This window comes from Mesocricetus auratus, unplaced genomic scaffold (assembly GCF_017639785.1).
Source record: "Mesocricetus auratus isolate SY011 unplaced genomic scaffold, BCM_Maur_2.0 Super-Scaffold_100003, whole genome shotgun sequence".
Classification (NCBI taxonomy): Eukaryota; Metazoa; Chordata; class Mammalia; order Rodentia; family Cricetidae; genus Mesocricetus; species Mesocricetus auratus.
This window is the reverse complement of record NW_024429188.1, coordinates 48,489,976-48,509,746: the sequence shown is the minus strand read 5'-3', so window position 1 is coordinate 48,509,746 and position 19,771 is coordinate 48,489,976. Positions and strand designations below refer to the sequence as shown.

The window sequence follows — 19,771 nt, the reverse complement described above, 5'->3', positions numbered from 1 at the left end:
CTGTGCCTTGGCTCTTGGTCCACACTCTGAGCTGGAGGCTGACTCGCAGCTCCCTCACAGAACTGGTTAGAGCCATGGGGCTGTAACAGGAAGCTGGCTGCTTTTTTTCAGCACAGGCAGATTAGGGTCCCAAGATGAAAGTTGGGGGCCAGGAAAAGGAGTAAAATAAAGATCACTGGACCAGAATTCCTGGTTCTATCATTATTCTGTTGCTGTATGCAAGCCATCTCCTCTCTTGGCCATTTTTCTTTCTGATTACACTGAAAGCTAACCATCGCCCTGTCCAGTACTCAGGTTGATGCAGTCTTCTGCCGAGGCAAACAGCAGCAAACACCGTTGTGCGCCTGGCATTCGCCTCAGCACGCCCTGCTTTGATCACCTTATATCTAGTAGTGCCCACAGGGCTTTCTCTCAGTTAGGGTAAGGGTGGCATCTGACGTGAGTATATGAGGGGGCAGGCAGGGTTTTGGGGGGATAGAACTGACAGGGCTGTATGTCCTTCACGAGATGTTAATGTTCTTCATACCTGCCATTCCTGGTTTAGGAGGCTACACATTGTCATTTCCTTCTTCCAGAAAACCAGTGAAGTCACTGGGCTAGCAGGGCTAGGGTCAAGCTCCCATCCTCGTGCTTCCTCCAGCACTTTCTTATTGTGGACTCCCCCTCCCCCTCCTCCTCCCCGAAGCATACTCATAGCCTCCACACCCACATGTCTGCTCCCTCTCATCCTGTCTGCAGAAGTAGGGCATGGGCTTCAAGTCCCCCCTCCCTTCTCCCTTCCTCGTCCCCTAGAACAGCACACCAGCCTGCCTCCTTTTGGAAAAGTATTTCTCCTTGGTCCCTACCCCAAGTTCAATTCCATTATTCAGAGACAAGGTCTGGGCACTGTCATTTTAACACCTTCTTAGGTAAGCAAGTGTGGGGTCGGGTTTGTAATCCCAGCACCCAGGAGACCGAGGAAGGAGGGTCCAGAGTTCAAGACCAGCCTGGACTGAAAAAATGTGGCACTGTCTCAAAAGAAGACAGTAGAGACAAAACAAATGCCAGAGCTCCCTAGGGGATTCTGACTTGCTGGCAGAGGCGTGCAGCAGGAAGCTAAGGTGTCTACCATTAATCACTTCCGGAAATCAGAGCACACAAATCCAGCTAACAGCTATAAGGAAGGGCCAGTACCTCCCAAAGGTCTTCCAGACGCCTCAGGCTACCTTCATGAATTAGTATCTGCGAAGAGACAATGACAACAGCTCATACTACAGCACTGGGCACAGCTGAAGGCCTATGATCATCTCCCAGGCCCTTCACAGCTGGCATCACTCTCATCCTCGCTGAATAGCTGAGGAAATTAAAGCAGAAACCACTACAACACATTCCTGTTCTTGTGCATTCCCTTCCTACCTGGAGAGACCCCTGCTCCGAATGCCAGCTGTGGAGATGCACTGGGAAGCTACAAAGGTGGTGCCATCTATCACCCACCAGGTGTTCTTTTCCCTAAGTGGGTTATTTGTGTTTGAGGGAACCGCACTGGAGGGCAGGCAGTCAACTTGCAGAGAAGGCAGAGCCACGATGGACACAGAATGAACTCTTAGAAAGACCTAGATGTCTATCCCAGCTTGTTCCCTGTTTTGCTAATGACTCCAGCCTGCCCAGGGACCCTGGTGGCCATCATTCCTGGTTTGGGGGAGGTAGGGGTACAAGTGAAAGGCCTGGAGGAACGTTCAGTGTGGTACCCATGAGCCGCCAGCACCCAGTTATGTAGCAGCAGAGCCTGCCTGGTCATGCCATACACAGCCTTGGCAACCTGGTACTGCTTATCAACCCTTTCTCAGGAAAAATGCCTTTCAGTGCAATAAGTAAATTACCTAGGATCAGAAAGGGAATTGATGACCGGTTCCTGAAGCGCAATTTACAATGTGGTCATGCGTGCTGCTTGATTAATATATTCAATATAACAAGATCTAGCAATGGATCTAATGACTACCATAATTTCCAAGTGCACAGTGATGAGTATAAATGATTTTTGAGATACCTGCAACAGCCATAATGTGGTCTGAAAATAGCTGTACTTCTCCTGGTGACAGTTACAGGTGCTGCTAATAGCACCACGCTTTACTGCCCTGGAGGTGGCTTTGTGTGCTCCTCCACTCATCAGCTGTGCGATCTGGACACCTTCCTTGGCCCCTCTGTGGCTGTCTCCTCATCTGTAAAGCGTGGGTTGCTGCTAGGATGAAATGAGTTGATAAACAGAAATGATGTGCTTAGCTCTACATGTAGGTGGCCGGAGACCTTCATCAGGTGGCAGTTCTTACAACTGTTGTCCGCAGAAGGGCTTTTGTGGATCAGGGCCTGGAGTTCATTTATCCAAACCCAAAGCCCCTACCTCCAGCTAAGTTCTTGTGTGCAAAAAAGACTCCTTTAACACAGGGCTCATCAGTACTTGCCTGGTATGCACAAGACCCTGGTTTTGCAGGCATGCTGTTACCCTATCTGTATTGTTTGGGGACCTGGGATATTTAAAGGTCTCTTTTACAACATTGCAAAGGCCAAGCCTTGCTGGGGCTAGAAGCAAAATCCTTTTTCAGGGACTGCCCACTCTTAGGCGTAGCCTCTAAAAGTCTCCAAGGCTTCTTCTGGTGGTTTCTTCTATGGCTTCCCTGCTATTGCCCTCCTCCAGTCACTCTTGCTGCAACCTCTACCATGGCCCTAGTCTTCCCATGTAAGATTTACAACTGTGGGTACCTAGACACCATCGAGGATCTCATCTCAAAACCAAAATGAAACCAAAACAAAAACCAAACCCCAGGACAAACTTAAGAAATGTCCAGAGATTTCCTGCAAGCCACAGGTAACTTGGAACCTGAAAAGTTAGTTCCCTAACTTGTTGCAGTTGAGTTGAGGAGGTGGCTCAGTTTTGATGCTTCACTGGGCACACGTGACATCTGAGACCCCGAAGGAGACAAGGACATGCTTGAAGCCACTTATTAGTGTGCAGGCAGAGCTAAGCTTTCAGTCCGGCCCCCAGAGGCAAATGAGATCTCCATCTTCCTTGCCTCCCCATCACCTTCAGCTTGTTGGTTCCTATCATAATCTTTTCAATCAGTTCCTGTCATAATGTGGCAGTTTCTCAGTCACCGAAACGCCCTGGCCTCCAGGCACTGTCACCTGTCCAGCCACCTTGACTGTGTCTTGCCTTCTAGGAGAACCTCCCTGATCTGTGCTTGTGTCTCTGTCGCATGCCAAAAATGCCCAGGGCTTGGAAGAAGCAGACAGTTCAAGCTGCTCACACACTACCCTACTCTCTACCCTGCCATGTCAGAGCAGAAGAAACTGAGTCCAGGCCTGGGAAACAGTCCAGCGAGGTTTGACAGTGAGCAAGACGGACGTAGGGTTGGGAGCAAAGCCCAGGTCAAAAAGTCATGGTCTGCAAGGAGCTTAGTTTCCTGCTATTCCCATGACATCACCACCGCTTAGAGCTGCACTCCCAGCTCCTATTGTTTCTAGTGGAAATGCTGTTTTCAACAGCAACATAATCACGACTTCCCCTTCTATGTGCTCATTTGGAAAATGCAGACAATGCTCCTTCTCCTTCTCTCACTTCTCTCCAGGACTCCTAAAGTTAGCCCTGTACCACACAACTCCCCTCCTTATCTGCCCTAGGAATGGGCGGACCCCGCCTATTTGCCAACCATTTCCACAAATATTTCTACTGGCCTAAGCCCAAAATCAATTTGCCAGTCTCATGTTATTGAACTGCCCTGTTGATTTGAATTTTCTAGAGCTTTTTGCCTGGGAGGAAGAGGACATTTGGATTTCCAAAAATAAATGAAGGCTGGGTGCACACCTGGGATCCCAGAACTTGGGAGATGGAAGCAGGAGAATCAGAGTTCAAGGTCATTTTTGGTAACAGTTACCTAGGCTACATGAGACCCTGCTTAAAGAAAACGAGCTAAATTTTAAAAAGAAGAAAAAAGAAAACCCGTGAGAGGATGGGGGATGAACAAAATGACTTGTTTGCATTGTGGAGGATAAAGAAAAGAATAAGACAGTCTTGTCCCCTCCCAGAAGCTTAGAGCTTGCTTGCAAAGACAAGATCTGAAATGCAGTCAAAGAAACACGAACAGTGAACCAGGCAACCATATTTGACTTTGCCTTCAGGCCAAGCAGGTGCCTGGGGTACTGACATCAGGGCTAAAATGCAAAAAGGGGTTGGTCTGAGGCATCGCAGGTCAGATCATGGAGTTGAGGTGATCTGAGGCAGCGTTTAGGACCAAGCATCAGATAATAAGAAAACATTGGGGGAAGGGCACGACTCAGATGTTTCTAGGAACTGAAGCTGTTAAGATGGAACAAACGTCTGATTCTAGATCTTGTCAAGTTGATAATCAATGTCAGCCATCTTCAAGGCAAGCCTGAGTCACAGAGTGAGTCCCTTTCTGCCCCCCTCCCCTGCTCTCAAACCCAGAGGGCTAGGGACACTGTGGCAAGGAAACTGTAAAGCATGGTGGAAGGAGGGGGGAAGAAGAGGATTCTGGGAAGAGAAAAGTCAGGCTGAGAAGAAGAGCTGAGCTGAATCCAGGGACCACAGAGGCCCTTGGGTGTCAGAAGCACCCACTGTAGTCTACAGGAAAGAGGGTGTCTCCAAAGCCTCTGAATAGGGATTACCCAATGAAAAATAAATTCAAGATTTATTTATGTCTGACTGTTCTATCTGCATGTATCCCTGCAAGCCAGAGGAAAGCATCAGATAGATGGCTGTGAGTCACCATGTGGCTGCTGGGAATTGAATCCAGGACCTCTGGAAGAGCATACAGTGCTCTTAACCACTGAGCCATCTCTCCAGCTGCCCCCACCCCAATGAAAATTTAGTTTAAATGTCCCGAAGGACGTTCCAGTCTCAATTCTATCTCCAACCCCTTGACTGACCTTAGACTACTCACCTACCTGTACTCAACATGAAGAAGATGAACAGGTACTACCCTGAAAGAGCAGGCTTTGGCATGAGATATGCTTGAGTTCAAATCTCTATTTATCACTTTCTTGCTGTGAGACCTTGTCCAGGTAACTCACCTTCTCTGATTTTCACAGAATCGGTCGGTATACATGCATAGTAAGGGAGGTTTAAGGTTAAGCCCTGTGGAAAAGCTCTCTTCCTCTCCCACCCACTCTCCTTGGACGCTCATACAGCCAGTAATTTTAAATTCAATAGGAAAAGGACCAGAAATGAGAAGGCAGGGCATAGGTGAGACGTGTGTAGGAACAGAAACACCGAAAAGGGAAAGGCAGAGCCAGGACAGCTGTCACACTGATTCCATTTGGTGACCAGGAAGCAGACAATATTGCCACTGAAATGAGCAAGTCATTGGTGAGAAAGAGTGTCGCTTAAGTCTTCTCACTCCTCAATTTTCTATATTCACATCAAACACCCAGGACATAAACCTCAATGGTGTGTGTGTGTGTGTGTGAGCGAGCATGCACTCACATGTGCACTCTTGTGTGTTTACACACTCTAACTTTTATTGAGTTTTCAGTTCTCCCCTATCCCTTCACCTCCAGGAAATACAAGGGCAAAAGGAATCTAAAAGGCATGTCTAACCTTTTGATACTGGAGTATGATGTCATCTACAAAGTTCAAGTTTAAGAACCATGTTTTGAAAAATCACAGAAAACCTCCAAATGTTTTAGGTTGCTTTATGATTTTGTATTGGGTCACATTCATGGTTATCCTTGGATGTAGCTTATAGACTGTGGGTTGGACACGCCTTAATCCTAGAGCTTTGCTGTTCAAAGTGTGGTTTGTAGACCAGATGTATCACTGCCACAACTTGAAAGCTTGTTAGGAAACGTGAAGTGTAGTTATGAATAGTAGCTGTGCACCTGCCATCCCAGGTATTCCCTAGGCTCAGGAAGAAGCATCCTTGGGTCCCAGGAGTGATAGCAACCCGGTTAACTTGACCAAACCCTGTCTAACAATAAGCTAGGTATGGTGACTCATGCCTGGAATCCTAGCACTTAGTGTTTCAGGCCAGCCTGGGATATAGCATGAGACAGCAATTTAAAAAAATCAACAAACACCCCCCAATATAAAGAAAAAAAAATAAAATGAAAATTTGTATGTTCTGTTCCAGGCCTTGTAAGCCACAGTGTGGCCAGGTGTGGTGCTGCGTGGCTTGAGTCCTAACACTCTGGAGGCTGAGGTGGAGGACCGCAAGTTTAAGGCCAGTTGGGCTGTCCAGGAAGACTCCATCTCAAAAAATAAAATCATAAAAATAACAAGCTGTACTTTACCTCACAATCCCTTCTGTTTGTTTGTTTTGAGGCAGGGTCTGGTTATGTAGCCTTAGTTGGCTTGGAACTTGGGTCAGTCCTCCTGCCTCTGCCCCTGGAATGCACCATCCCTGGCTGTGTTTCTCAATCTTTGACATACAAAGCACCTTCTAAGAATGCTATTTATGTCACTGCTACACACTGAAAAGCAAGGACTAAAGACAGAAGAGAGTCCTTGTACTAACATTGGAGCTTTAAGCTGAGGAAAGAAATGCACCCAGCCATGGCTATGGGCTTGTTTGGGGGATTCCCCCTTGGACAAGTGAGGCAATAGGTTCCTAAGCACCCTTCTTTAGCTCTTCCTCACAGCAAGGACTTCAACATTGTCTCTGGCCCTCAAAATTGAAGGGAACTCTAATCCAACTGAAGGCCTAAGGGGGGCTGCTATACAGTGGTGTGGAAACAGACCTGGCCTCAGAGAAAGGATGTAGCATGAGGAGCCTCATCTGGTTAAAGAACCAGAGTTTGGGAGTCTCAGACAAAATCTCTTGCCATCAAAGTTACAACTGACAGAGAGTAAGAGCATTATCCTCAACCCATGCTTTTGTTAGGAACACAAGACTCAACCTGTGCCAGCTCTATCCGGATGAGTGCCAGTGAGTGTGGATTTTAATGAAGGCATTCCAAAATCCAAGAACGGCATTGGATGGTGAAATTATGGTTGGTTTTTATTTTATTCTTAGTACAAAAGTGCTGACTTGTTTTTCTACAACAAAACTGTGTTAGTATAAAAACCTGTAAATAACAGAGACCTCATTTCAAAACAAATTAATACAAAGAAAACTCATGGCAAAACACAGGCAAATGCAGACTTTCATGTCATAGATAATTTATTCCGTGCGAGTTCGAGGGAAGATAGAATGAGGGGGGAGCATGGAGAACAGCCAGGCCTGCAAACTGAAGATGGGCTGAGTCAGAGGTCAAAACCTCAGCCTCCCTGGCTGAATGACTGAAAAGCTCTGAACAGGACCTAACCTACGTATCTAGGGTCCTATCTGAAAGCAGTCTTAGAGCTAGAAGAACTTGAGAGATTGGAGAGCCATCTCTATGCTTTTTCTCCTTGAGTGAGGGAACTCACAAGGAGGTGCAGATGGTGAATTCTACACTTTGCCAAGGCCATTTTCTGTCTGTATTGCCCTCCATCTGAACCCGATCTGCTCAACTAATGTCTTCATCCTGTGCTTTTCTGGGTTCCATGCCTGTAGTGATACATCGTTTGTAATCTAACACATAAAGCGTGCCTGAAGATCAGAGTGCAGAGCTAAGCCACTAGTTAGTCACACACGCACTAAGCCACTACTTAGCCATAGAGGACAGGCAATGGCGGCCACACCTTTAATAGCACTTGAGAGACAGAGGCAGATGACTCTCTGCGAGTTCAAGGCCACCCTGGACTACATGAGAGTGAATCAGTCTAAAAGAGAAACAGAGCTCATACCTTTGTCTCCATCACTTGGGATGACACACCTTTAATCCCAGCACTAGAGAGGACTATAAGGCAGGAGCTCAGTGCAGTCTCAGTGCAGTCTGAAGTTTTGGTGGAGAGCATTGTAGTGTGCAATCACTCTGAGGACAGGATCACCTCTCTTTGGTCTGAGCCTTGGTAGAGGTAAGAACTCTCTTGTAACTTGGTTGCTTTGCTTTTCTATCTTTAGCTTGAATCCCAATATCTGTCTCCGTGTTTTTATTATTCGAGCTAAACATGCCCTCTTCTGAGCCCACAAAACACTCAAGTTATTGCTCTATCATTTGACAAACGAATGCCTATTATGTGTCAGTAAGTATTGTCAGTCCCCAGAATGCATCTGTGACCAAGACAACAACTCTGGCCAGTGTGAAGCACAAAGTCTTTGTATTTATCTGCTCAGTAAACATAGACCACTTAGATTTGCAGCCTTGCGTCAAGCATAAGCTGTTTTCTGCTGTCTGCTCAAGGTCATTGTTCTCATGTGTGGCTTCTTCCCTTCTCTACACTATGAACATTTTCCGAATGAATGAATAATGAGCTTAAGTTTGGGGTTGGGGGTGCTTCTCAGTGGAACAGCACTTATCTAACATGCACAAGACTCTGGGTCCTATCCTGAGCAAAGGCCCAAGGTCACACACGGAGCAATCACAAGACAAAACACGACATTGAAACTTTGGTCCCCAATAAGTAGAGCATTTTCTCTTTGCCCTGCATTACTGTCAGCTCAAATCTTCGGCTACCTTCCTCAAGTGGCATTCATCAGAGGAAAGGTCTCAGGCTGGGTCCCCTGGGCAGATCCATTTTGAAAAGAAGTAACCAGCTCTATCAGAGACCTTCTCTAAGGAGAGAATGCTGCCAGCTTTAGACAGCGTGGGCTGAGCAAAAAGGGCATTCTCCTGCAGGGGTCCATAGCTCCATCACTCAGTGAAGGGATGAATCATCCTCAAGTACACTTCCGTTCTCTTAAAAACATCAAGGCTGCCCTGACATTCACTCCCCACTCCCCCCCTCCCCCCCCCCCCGCCCCTGGGCCAGTGCTCCACCCTTCCCAGCCAAAGGCAGCTCCAGCCTTCTCGGTGTGTGGTGCCAACAGCTGCACCGCAGCGCCCTCTGCTGCCCCGCACCGGGCCTTGCTGCCGCTCGCCCACCCCTAGGAGCTGGGAGGAGCAGGGAGCTTGGTGGGGGCAGTGAGGCTGCCGAGCAGCCTCCAGTTCCGGAGGTGCGCGGGGACCATGACTCACCGCCCGCCGCTCCCGCGGGCGAGCCGCCTCCGCACGCGCCTGCTGACGCGCAGAGCCGTGCTGAGCAGCTCTGCTCACGCAAACCAGCCTGGGGACATTAAGCCTTGACGGCAGCACCTGCTCTGCCCTCGCGTGCTCCCGTTCTGTGTGAACCCCAGCGCGCTAAAAGCCCTTGTCATTTCCAATGTCGCATGAGCGCCCCCCCCCGTCCCCCGCATCGATTCATTACAACTCCTTATGGGGGAAGGGACTGAGTGAGGACCAGAGAAAGTTGGGGTAAAGGCAGGGATCAAACCCCTAAGAAATAGGGGAGGGGCTATAGGACTCAGTCTTGTGTGACTCCAAAGTTCACACACACCAGAAACACTCAGGAAGGGTCAGTTAGGTCATGATGTCATAGGGGACTTTGAAATTGGAGCATTATTGCAAACATTTATCATTTTAGGAATGAAAGAAAAGCTGTAATATAGCACCTAATGAGAAAGACAGGCAGGTGTGGGGCTTGAGTGTGCCAAATGTGTAAAATGTTTTGAGGTGAAGGAGCAGGGAATAAAGCTGGGCATAGTGGCACACGTCTTTAATCCTAGCACTCAGGAAATAGAGGCAGGCAGATCTTTGTGAGTTCCAGGCCAGCCTGGTCTGCATAGTGAGTTCCAGGTCAGCCGAGGTTACACAGTGAGCAAGGGACAGTGGCAGGAGTGAATTAGGAACATGCACCAGAAATTGGAACAGATGGGGAGGAGAGATGCCTAAGGTGACCCTGGAACCTTGGTAGGGTCTACAGCTGAGTCAAGAGCATGAGCCCAAAAGTGAGTATGGCTCTGGGGTCAAGAAGGACTTACTACTGGTAGATTTCAAAAATGATCCGGTTGAAGTCCACATTGCCTTTGCACCTGCCTCTGGTTTGCCACTATCAGTTTTGTTTTCTGTATTAGTAATATATTGCTGGCTAGCATCAACTGCTTCACCATGATTCAGAATGTCTCTGTAGACCTAAGGTTTGCACCAGAGTGAGCCTGTTGAGTCATTCAGACAGCTCCATCCTGAGCCAGGCATCAAGGCCCATTTGGCTTTCGTGTGAGTACGGGCTGCTAGCAGCACCACTGGACAGATATGGTGCTGGGCAAACAGTGTGGCTCCAGAGCAGTGGCTCTCAAGCTTCCTAATGCTGTGACTCTCTAACATAGCTCCTCATGTGGTGACCCCCAGCCATAAAATTATTTTCATTATTGTAGGGAAAAGGGGCCAGTCAAAGAAACACACCCTGAGCAGGGCCAAAGAAACACACTTTGGCCCTGCGATCAGAGTCAGTGAAAGAAATGCACCCTGACCCTAAAATTAGAGCTAGAAGGCTAAAAAGGACCAGTGAAAGAAACACACTTTGGCCCTGAAACCAAAGCCAAATCTGACTCCAAACCTGTGCCGAAAACCAACCAATCCCTGAGCAGGAGATATAGCTATTCTGAGTTCAGGGACTGAAATCTGACCAATCCCCACCCTGGAAATCTCCCTGGAAAAACTCCGCCCCCTAGCGTCTGTTCAGCTTCTGGCTGTCAGGCTGCCTGGCTATCCTCTTCCACCCTGGCAGAGGCAGCCACTCTCCTGGAGTCTTCCCTCCCAATAAATCTCTTGAATGAGGTTTGGGTGAGACCTGGAGCAGAGGAGGGAAGTAACAACTTTCCCAGGAGGCAGAGCTGAGCTGAGCTGAGTGAGTGGAGCAAGCTGGGGAGTTGTTACACTCCAGGGATGGAGCCGAACTGTAATAACTTATCTGGGGAAACCCTCCCCTGCCGAGCAGAGCTGATACTCTTGGGGAAACCGGTCCCTGGAGCAAGGCTGTAAGCTGCTATGTCTATTGTGACCTGTGGTATTCCTTGGCTCCCGAGTACCAGAATACCTTTCCATCCGAGCTCCCACCGAAATGCATACAATTAATTACTTCGTAACTGTCAAATTGCTACTGCTGTGAATTGTAATGTAGGGTCAGAGAGATGGTTTAGCCATTAAAGGCTATGCTCACAACCAAAAATATGAATTGTAATGTAAATATTCTTGGAGATAGAGGTTTACCAAAGGGGCGACAACCCACAGGATGTGAACTGTCGCTCTGGGTGCCACAGGAGAGAGTTAGATAAGGGTAACCTTTCATGTTTCTGCACCCACTGATATTTGCACCCACTCCACCTATCATGACTTGCTGTCAGCCTGAGCTCTACCTAGAAAAGCACCACCACACCATCCCCTGACCACACACTTGACTATGCTTATTGTTTCTTTCTGTGCAGGAAAGGGAGGTAATCTCTACTTGGAAATACCACTGAGAAATAGACTAAGTGTCCACAACCTGTTAAAGACATTAAATATTTAACTTCTGGAGCCTGAAGTTCAGGCCTTCACAAACAGACACGAATGGGGGTGTGGTGGTGAGCATGGGTGTAGGTCAAGGAGGTATGTGGTGATACATTATTTATGATTTAATAAAGCTTGCCTGAGGATTCAGAATGCAAAGGCAGCCTCAAGCCATAGAGGCCAGGCAGTGGTGGTACAGACCTTTAATCCCAGCATTCAGGAGGCAGAGGCAGGCAGATCTCTGTGAGTCCAAGGCCATCCTGGCTACACAAGAGAGTAACAGAGGTCACCCTTTAATCCCAGCACTAGGGAGGTGGAGAGAGGAGTGATATGGTGGGAGGAGACAGGAACTCGGGGCTTTTGCCTCTGAGGATTCCTGGAGTGCATTGTCTCTGAGGATTCCTGGAGACAGGATTGCCATTTCAGCTTGGTAGAGGTGAGAGCTACTTGCTTGGTTGCTTTGCTTTTCTGATCTTAAGTTTGAACCCCAATATCTGTCTCTGGGTTTTCATTATTTGTGTTGCAGAGGTGGATTATATGTGTTCTTTAGCCCTGGCTGCCTTTCATGCAGGACCCAGGGGTCTCTGTAAAGGAGAAAAAGTTGCATGAAGGAGGAAAGCTCACTGCTATTCCAGCTAAATCTCCACAAGAATTATGCATTGAATTTAACAAACTCATTCTAAAATCAGGGAGCATGCATAAGAAAACAGAATGAAAGATGATTCACTATACAAAGTATTAAATCCATAGCACTTAATGGATTGTGGTATGGACACAGCAGTAGATGTTTAGAATTCTGGGAGAAACTATACAGTGATAACTTGGATAAAATGAACCAGCTTTTTAAAAAAGCATAGACCTCCAAAATCTACCTAATAAATAGATTTGAAAATCTCTGCAGCCATTAAGAACACTGAGTTCTTTCAGCCTAGACACTGACCCCTTCTGGTGGACAGTTTTGGAACTGGAACACTAAGTTTTCATGGTGCAAATCGGTCCTATCCTCCATTTTCAGCCTATTTCCTAATGATTTTAGGGTTGCCTCTTCATGGGGTGTGGTGTTAAAGTAACAATAAAGGCCCCATTAAAGGAAAGCCTTTCTGATCAAGAGGATAGAATCTCTAGCCTGGATGGAGACCTAACATTCCAATTGGTGTGGTCAACTACCTGGCCAAAGGACTATCTCTCAGGAAGACAAGACCACTCCTAGGAAGGCAAGCTCACCATAAGCCATGCTAGAGAAATAGAAGGAGTAATTATCCCTTTATTGAGATACTGTGCTTTTTCTTTCCAGAATTCCCTACTGTGGTCTCTTCTAGAGCATAACCACACTGCTTCCTAAGCCAGCCCACTTTTGTGAATTATTCAGAAAAGCATAAATTTCCTTCTTTTTCTTTTTATCTCTGTTCTAAGCAGGCTTTCCTTAACACACTGGGTTTCTTTAGTTTTTCTGTAAAGTCCCTGTCCTGCCACATGGCAACTGGCTGTCATATGGCTGATCTCCATGTCCATTTAACTAAAGCAGCACCCTCCCCATTCCTCTCCTCTGGGAATTTGCTGAAGTTTTCAGCTTGCCTGACCTGGGGATTTCTTTTAAGATACAATAAAATTGTCTCTGAGCTTAAAAATAAAAGAAAGAAAGAAGATGAGAAATGAGTTTAAAATTTAAAACTCAAAACAGAAATATCAAGGTCCAATAAATTCCTCCAACTGTTCAAAGAATTCTACACTAATTCTACACAATTAATGTAATCCACCATATTAACAAATTAAAGAAGAAAAATCATATGATCATGTCAATTAATGCAAAAAAGCATCTAATAAACTAACACTCACGACAAACTTTTTAAAAATCTGAAAAATGGGAAATCTGACTTGAAATCTACAGCTGGCCGTATAAACCAGATACCCTACCTGATAATCTGAGCTCATTCTTAGCTGGGAACTGGGTCACAGGCCTGTAGTCCCTGCCACCAAGAGGCTGAGACAGAAGGAGCTTGAGTTCAAAGGCCGACTTGGGTTACATTCTAAGACTAACTCAAAAAGGTTCCCAAGAGAAGAACTGCTTAATGGTACTTCATCAAAGTTAACACTTTTGGAAGACTCCATTGAAAGGATTTTTAAAAAGTTAGATGCATGCTGGGCATTGGTGGTGCATGCCTTTAATCCCAGCACTTGAGAGGCAGAGGCAGGTGGATCTCTGTGAGTTCAAGGTCAGCCTGGTCTACAGAGTGAGTTCCAGGACAGCCTCCAAAACAATACAGAGAAACCCTGTCTCGAAAAACCAAAAAAAAAAAAACACAAACAAAAAACAAAAGTTAGATGCTAGGAAAAATATTTGCAAAACATACACCTAGCAAAGCACTTGGATCTAGAATGTATAAAGAATTCTGAAAACTCAGCAGGTAAAAATTCAAACAACCCAACCAGAAAATGAGCTAAAGACATAAATAGATATTTACCAAAGAGGAGACATGGTTGTCACATCAGCTCATGGGAAAATGTTCAACATCATTGACCACCAGGGAAATGCAATTAAAAGCACAGTGAGACCTTGCCACACACCCATCTGAACGTCTAAAATTTTATTAAAATGAGACAGCACCAAATGTTGATGAAAGTATCTAGAAAATGGATCCCTCATACATTGCTGGTGGGAATGTAAATGGTAGAGTATCCTGGAAAGCAGTTTGACAAGTTCTTTAAAAATGAAACACGCAAGTACCATAATGATCCAGCAACTGCACTCTTGGGCATCTGTCCTGGAGACATTAAAGCTTAAGTTCACTAAAAAGTCATTAGGCAAATGCCCATAGCACTGTTATTCATAAAAGTCAAACCCAGGGAACACTACAGATGCCCTTCAATGTGTGAATGGATAAGCTTTTTTATTTCCTTTTTTTTTTCAAGACAGGGTTTCTCTGTGCATCACTGAAGCCTGTCCTGAAACTCACTCCGTAGACCAGGCTGGCCTTGAACTCACAGATATCGTTTGCCTCTGCTTCCTGAGTGCTGGGATTAATGGCAAACGCCACCACCACCCGGCTTGGATAAACTTTCTGTGGTCAAGACCACAGAAAACTACTGAGCCAAACAAAGAACTATTGCACAAACAAACAAACAATGAATGAATCAGAATACTGACACATGATGACTCGTATGATGATGATCTAGAGATGTGGTCCTCAGCCTTCCTAATGCTGTGACCCTTTAATCCAGCTCCTCATGTTGGAGTGACGCCTGACCATACAATTATTTCACTGCTACTTCATAGCTGTAATTTTGCTACTGTTATGCATCTCAATGTAAATATCTGATATGCCGGTTTGATATATGGCTCCCAAAGGGGTTGCAACCCACAGGTTGAGAATCACTGCTGTAGATAATGGTGGCAACGGAAAGGTCACATGACATATGACTGCATTTTTTATCTAATTTTGTTGAAATGATCTAATTCAAGATATGGAACAAAGTTGTTATATCTTTTGCAGGAAAATAGATCCAAGGAGAGACACTCATATTAAACAAATTAAGTCAGCCTTGGACGGACAAATATCACATGTTTCCTCTCATTTGTGATTCCTAGATTTTATATAGGTACATAAAATCATCTATGTACATGTAAGATGGAAGTAGAAGTGAAACTTTCACAAAGGGGACTAACATAAAGGTGGGGAGGCCAGGCAGGGGAGAGAGTATGGACAATGTGTTCAATGTATAACATATTTGTATGAGAACATCTTTATGGACCATAGTATAAGGTATGATAAATATAGTCAATGAACTAAAACAAAGAGATGGTGGGCCTGGTGAAATGGCTCAGGGGGTAAAGGTACTTGCCACTAAGCCTGATGACCTGAGTTCCATCCCAACCCATCATGGTGAAAGGAGAGGAGTAGCTCCTGCAAGTTGTCCTCTGACTTTTACACCATGGTTTGATCAGGTACATGTGTGTGTGTAAAAACAAAGGATTGAGAGGGGTTGAATAGGCACTGAGAAGGCATGACCTGGTAGTGTGGAAATGCTGTTTCGTGCTAATTAGTAGCAGCACCCTGTTTGTGTGTTGTCCTGGTTCTCTAACCATAGGGAAAAGCTGGACAAAGAACACCTGTATTAGTTTTGAAATGGCAGGTAACTCTACAATGATTAAAAATCAAAAAGTTTAATTATGACAATGGAGAGTTAGACACACATCCTGACACAGAGGTTCCCAAGACATAATGTTAAGTGAAAAAAGTGAGTGCAGGTCTCTGTGTTTAGCGCACCATCAATTATTTTCAAGTTTCCATATATGGTTTTACATGGATAAACCAAGCTCGACACAGAGATGAGGAGTCAAAAGAAGGTGAGCACTCCACACGGTGAATGGTGGCTACCTCTGGGGAGCAGGGCGGACACAGAGAGGAGTTTTAAAGCAGCAGCATTGATTTTGTTCACCAGAAGAATTTATTCATGAACTAGGAGTGCAGCTCAGTGGCAGAGCGATTGCCTAACATGCACAAGGCCCTGAGTTCTATCACTAGCATTGGAACAAGACAAACATTGCTGAGAATATATTAATATTATTTGTGTTATTAAAAACACCCTCGACACAACTGCAGTGTTTTAGGAATTCAAATCTGCATTGCTCATCTAGATTCTACATGTTTCATTAGCATGGTGGCTGGGGACAGCAAAGCCCCCTGCCTTTAAGCCTGAAGGCAGTGGCTCTGACCCTCTTCATTTCAAAACAGGCCCACTAGCAGCTGAGGATGTCTCTGAGGAAGGGCCAATGCCCCACTGTTGCTAACAACCACTTAAATAATACACAGCAGACAACATAGCAACATCCAGAAGGCTATGGTTAACAAAGTATCATGTAGCCACAATCCTGGGAAGGTTCCTCACCTTCGAACCTGAATGCATGGCCTTTTCGGAAGAAATCGATATCACCAGGTGTGAGTAAAGGTTGGATGCCTACAACCCTGCATATAAGGCTAAGAGCGGACTCAACCTTGGGTGGTCCCAGCCAGTGCATCCTTTCAATTAGTTCTTCATTCCCCATTTGTTGAGTACCTACTATGTGCTAGATGGCAACAACAGCAGTGTTCAAAACAAAGTCCTTGCCCTGTTGCAGCTCCCATTCTACTGGGAGAATGAGAAATGAGGCCAGAGAGGGTCTCACTGAGAAAGCAGCATCTCAGTGGAGGTCAGGAGTGGAGAAGCCAGCTCCCAAGACAGGCGGTTTGCCTGACCATTTTCTCCATATATTCGCTACCAGTTTGGTCTTTGTAGCTGACCTGTGCTGACTGCATCCACAAACTCCCTTGCCCTCTGGCTGTGGATCCTGTTCACCCAGTAGCAGGCACCTGTAAGGACAAGAGAAGAAAAAGGAGAGTGAGGCAAGGACATTGCTTTTTGTGCTCTTTCTGGGCAGGGCTTCTGAGCTGGCTGCAGCCCACTCCCGCAGGCAAACTTCCCCACACAGAGGGTGTAAGAAGCAGTTACAGTCTTTGTTGTTTTGATTCGTTTTTTCTTTAATTTTGAGCCAAGATCTTGCTGTGTAGCCTAGTCTGGCCTTAAACTCAAAATCTTTCTGCTTTGGTCTGCTAATGACTTGTTTTACAGGCCTAAGTGACCACAGTCAGCTCAGATTCTCAACATACTTTATTTTTATTTGCATATATTCACTATGCAGAATGGTAGATTTTTGGGGGGTTTTTTGAGACAGGGTTTCTCTGTCAGAATGGTAGATTTTATTATGAAATTTTCACACATGTATGTGGTGATATACTGTTTATGATCTAATAAAGCCACTGAGGATCAGAATGCAAAGCCAGCCACACTAGACAGCCATAGGAGCTGGGCACTGGTGGCACACACCTTTAATTCCAGGACTCAGGAGACAGATGGATCTCTCCAAATTTGAGGCCACCCAGGGCTACATGAGAGTGAAGCAGTCTAAAGGATTAACAGAATTCATGCCTTTCATCCCAGCACTAGAGAGGTAGATAAGGAAAAAGTCAAGTATCTCATGTGGCAATCAGTCTCCACCCTACAAGAGAGCATAGCAGTCTGGGAGAGCAGTGCAGCCTGGGGATGCTGGCTAAGGACGGGATCACCCCTTTGGTCTGAGCCTTGGTACGGGTAAGAACACTCTAGTGGTGGCTGCTTTGCTTATTTGAGCTTCAGCTTGAGCCCCAATATCTGTCTCTGGGTTTTTATTATTTGTGTTACACATGCATATCATTTTCTTTGCTCACATTTGCCCATCTTCTCTAACCCTTCCTCTGAAAGTGTTTCTGAGGTGTCCTGCCCCACTAAGATGCCCAGAGCACAAATGTTAACCCAAGAACAGCCTTGTTCCTACTAACATCATTGTGGGAATCAATGAGAGTTCTGTTGTCAGCAAGATTTCAGAAGGTCTCTGTGTAGCAGGAGCATCCTAACATACTGCCACCCATGGAGGAGCACTGTAACATACTGCCACCTGTGTAGGAGCATCCTAATTTACTGTCACCCACGCAGGAGCATTCTAACATACTACCACCCATGAAGGAGCATCGTAACATACTACCACCCATGCTGGTGCATCGTAACATACTACCACCCATACAGGAGCACTGTAACATACTGTCACCCATGAAAGAGCATCCTAGCATAGTGCCACCCATGTAGGGGCATCATAACACACTGTCACCCCCGCAGGAGCATTCTAACATACTACCACCCATGCAGGAGACACAGTCTGGGAAGCTCAAATGGATTCTAGGCTATTCCTGACTCTAGAGCAAGTCCAGAAAACAGTCATCATGGGCTTTCTAGCTAACCAGTCCCACCTCAAAGCCAAATCCCTACTGGGGAGCTGGGGTACTACATGCCGTTTTGCCCTCTGCACTGGGGCCCCGGCTGGCACCAGCCACTCTCCTACATGAGCTAACCTAACCACATCAACATTAGAATTCCAAGAAAAGCTGTCCCAAATTGCTCTGTCCAGCTTCCTATCATTCACAGTTGCCAGCAGACAGAAGGCATCTATCACCCACTGAGCGAAAGAAATGGACCACAGTGGGGACAGTGTGGAGGCGACATCTGAAAGAAATTAAAAGGCAGGGATAGGGGTGGGCTGGGAGCCCAGGCAAGCAGCAGAAGTATCATATACTGGTCTCTGAGAAGGAGGGGAAAAGCCTGGCCCCAGGCTGCAAGCGCCCACATTTGGGCGTGTTTCAGGCCAAAAAGCATGCCGTGTGTTTCTGTGTGCACTGCAGATTCTTCAGTTAAACATGGTGCTTCAAATTTACAAACTTCTAAGCAAAGGTGCCCAGCTGGAAAGTGGAAGACGGCACATGATTCTGAGGACCCATTCTAAAGCTCAGAAAAACTGCTGGTCTCTTGTTTACACTTACATAAATCAATCCAAAGAAATGAGCCCATAGCCAAAGTCAGAAACGCTGGAGATCAAATTGCAGCCAGCTTCTGGGTCTTGGCCAACTCATCGAGGGAGGAGTAACCTACATTAGAACCCTGGGTCCAACTCTCTCAAGCTGGGTGTCTTTGGGCAATATTCTGAGCCCACCCAGGACCTCAGTTTTCTGATCTAAAAAAATGGGCTCATTCTCTACCTCAGAAAGTCACAGTAAGGGTCAAATTAGCTCTGTGGGTCACATGTGTCTGGCACAGGCTCTGGAATTCCGGCTGCTCAGAATTTGTCTCTTCTCTCGCTGTGTCTACCTTTCCTGGGCAAGAGCCAGGTTTGTGGGGTGAAGCAGTTCTGGGGTTCTCCTGACAGTTCCCTAAGGAGATTGGTAGCTCTTGTGTCAATGTTTGTTTCGGCTCTTCACTAAGAGGTATCCTGGTTGGCTGTCATTTGGTCCTAGCAGGACATGCTTCTGTGAACTGCTTGGCACCAAAGGGCACTAATGCCCATTAATAACTGCATACTTGGCTGACCCACCAGGGCAACTGCTTTCATCTCCAGAGTCTTCCCGCTCTGTGCTGCCAGAGTGTCCTTTGATGGGGAGCTGCTAAAGGGCCATTGCCCCCGCCTTTCCTTTTCTATCCTTTCTGCTCCTCCCCCCACCTCTCTGTCTCTGCCTCTGCCTCTGTCTCTGTCTCTCTATCTCTGTATGTCTCTGTCTCTCTGTCTCTCTCTGTTTCTCTGTCTCTGTCTCTCTCTCTGTTTCTCTGTCTCTGTCTCTCTCTGATTCTCTGTCTCTGTCTCTCTCTCTGTTTCTCTGTCTCTGTCTCTCTCTGTCTCTGTCTCTCTCAGTTTCTCTGTCTCTGGCTGTCTCTTGGCTGTCTCTCTGTCTCTCTGGTCTCTCTCTCTCTCTCTCTCTCTCTCTCTCTCTCTCTCTGGACCTGGCTTTGTCCCTCCATCTTGTTTTTTCCTTCACTGGCTCTTTCAAAAGCCGTC

The 19,771-nt window shown here is 46.3% G+C and overlaps 1 protein-coding gene across 1 annotated transcript in view; it reads right to left on the bottom strand.

Moving 5' to 3' along the window:
- Nhsl2 (NHS like 2) overlaps positions 1-19,771 on the bottom strand; it is a 239,757-nt gene that overhangs the window by 126,772 nt on the left and 93,214 nt on the right. The window contains exon 2 of the mRNA XM_040744267.1: positions 16,659-16,727. Coding sequence (XP_040600201.1) covers positions 16,659-16,727 — 69 coding nt within the window. The remainder of the gene's footprint in view (positions 1-16,658; positions 16,728-19,771) is intronic.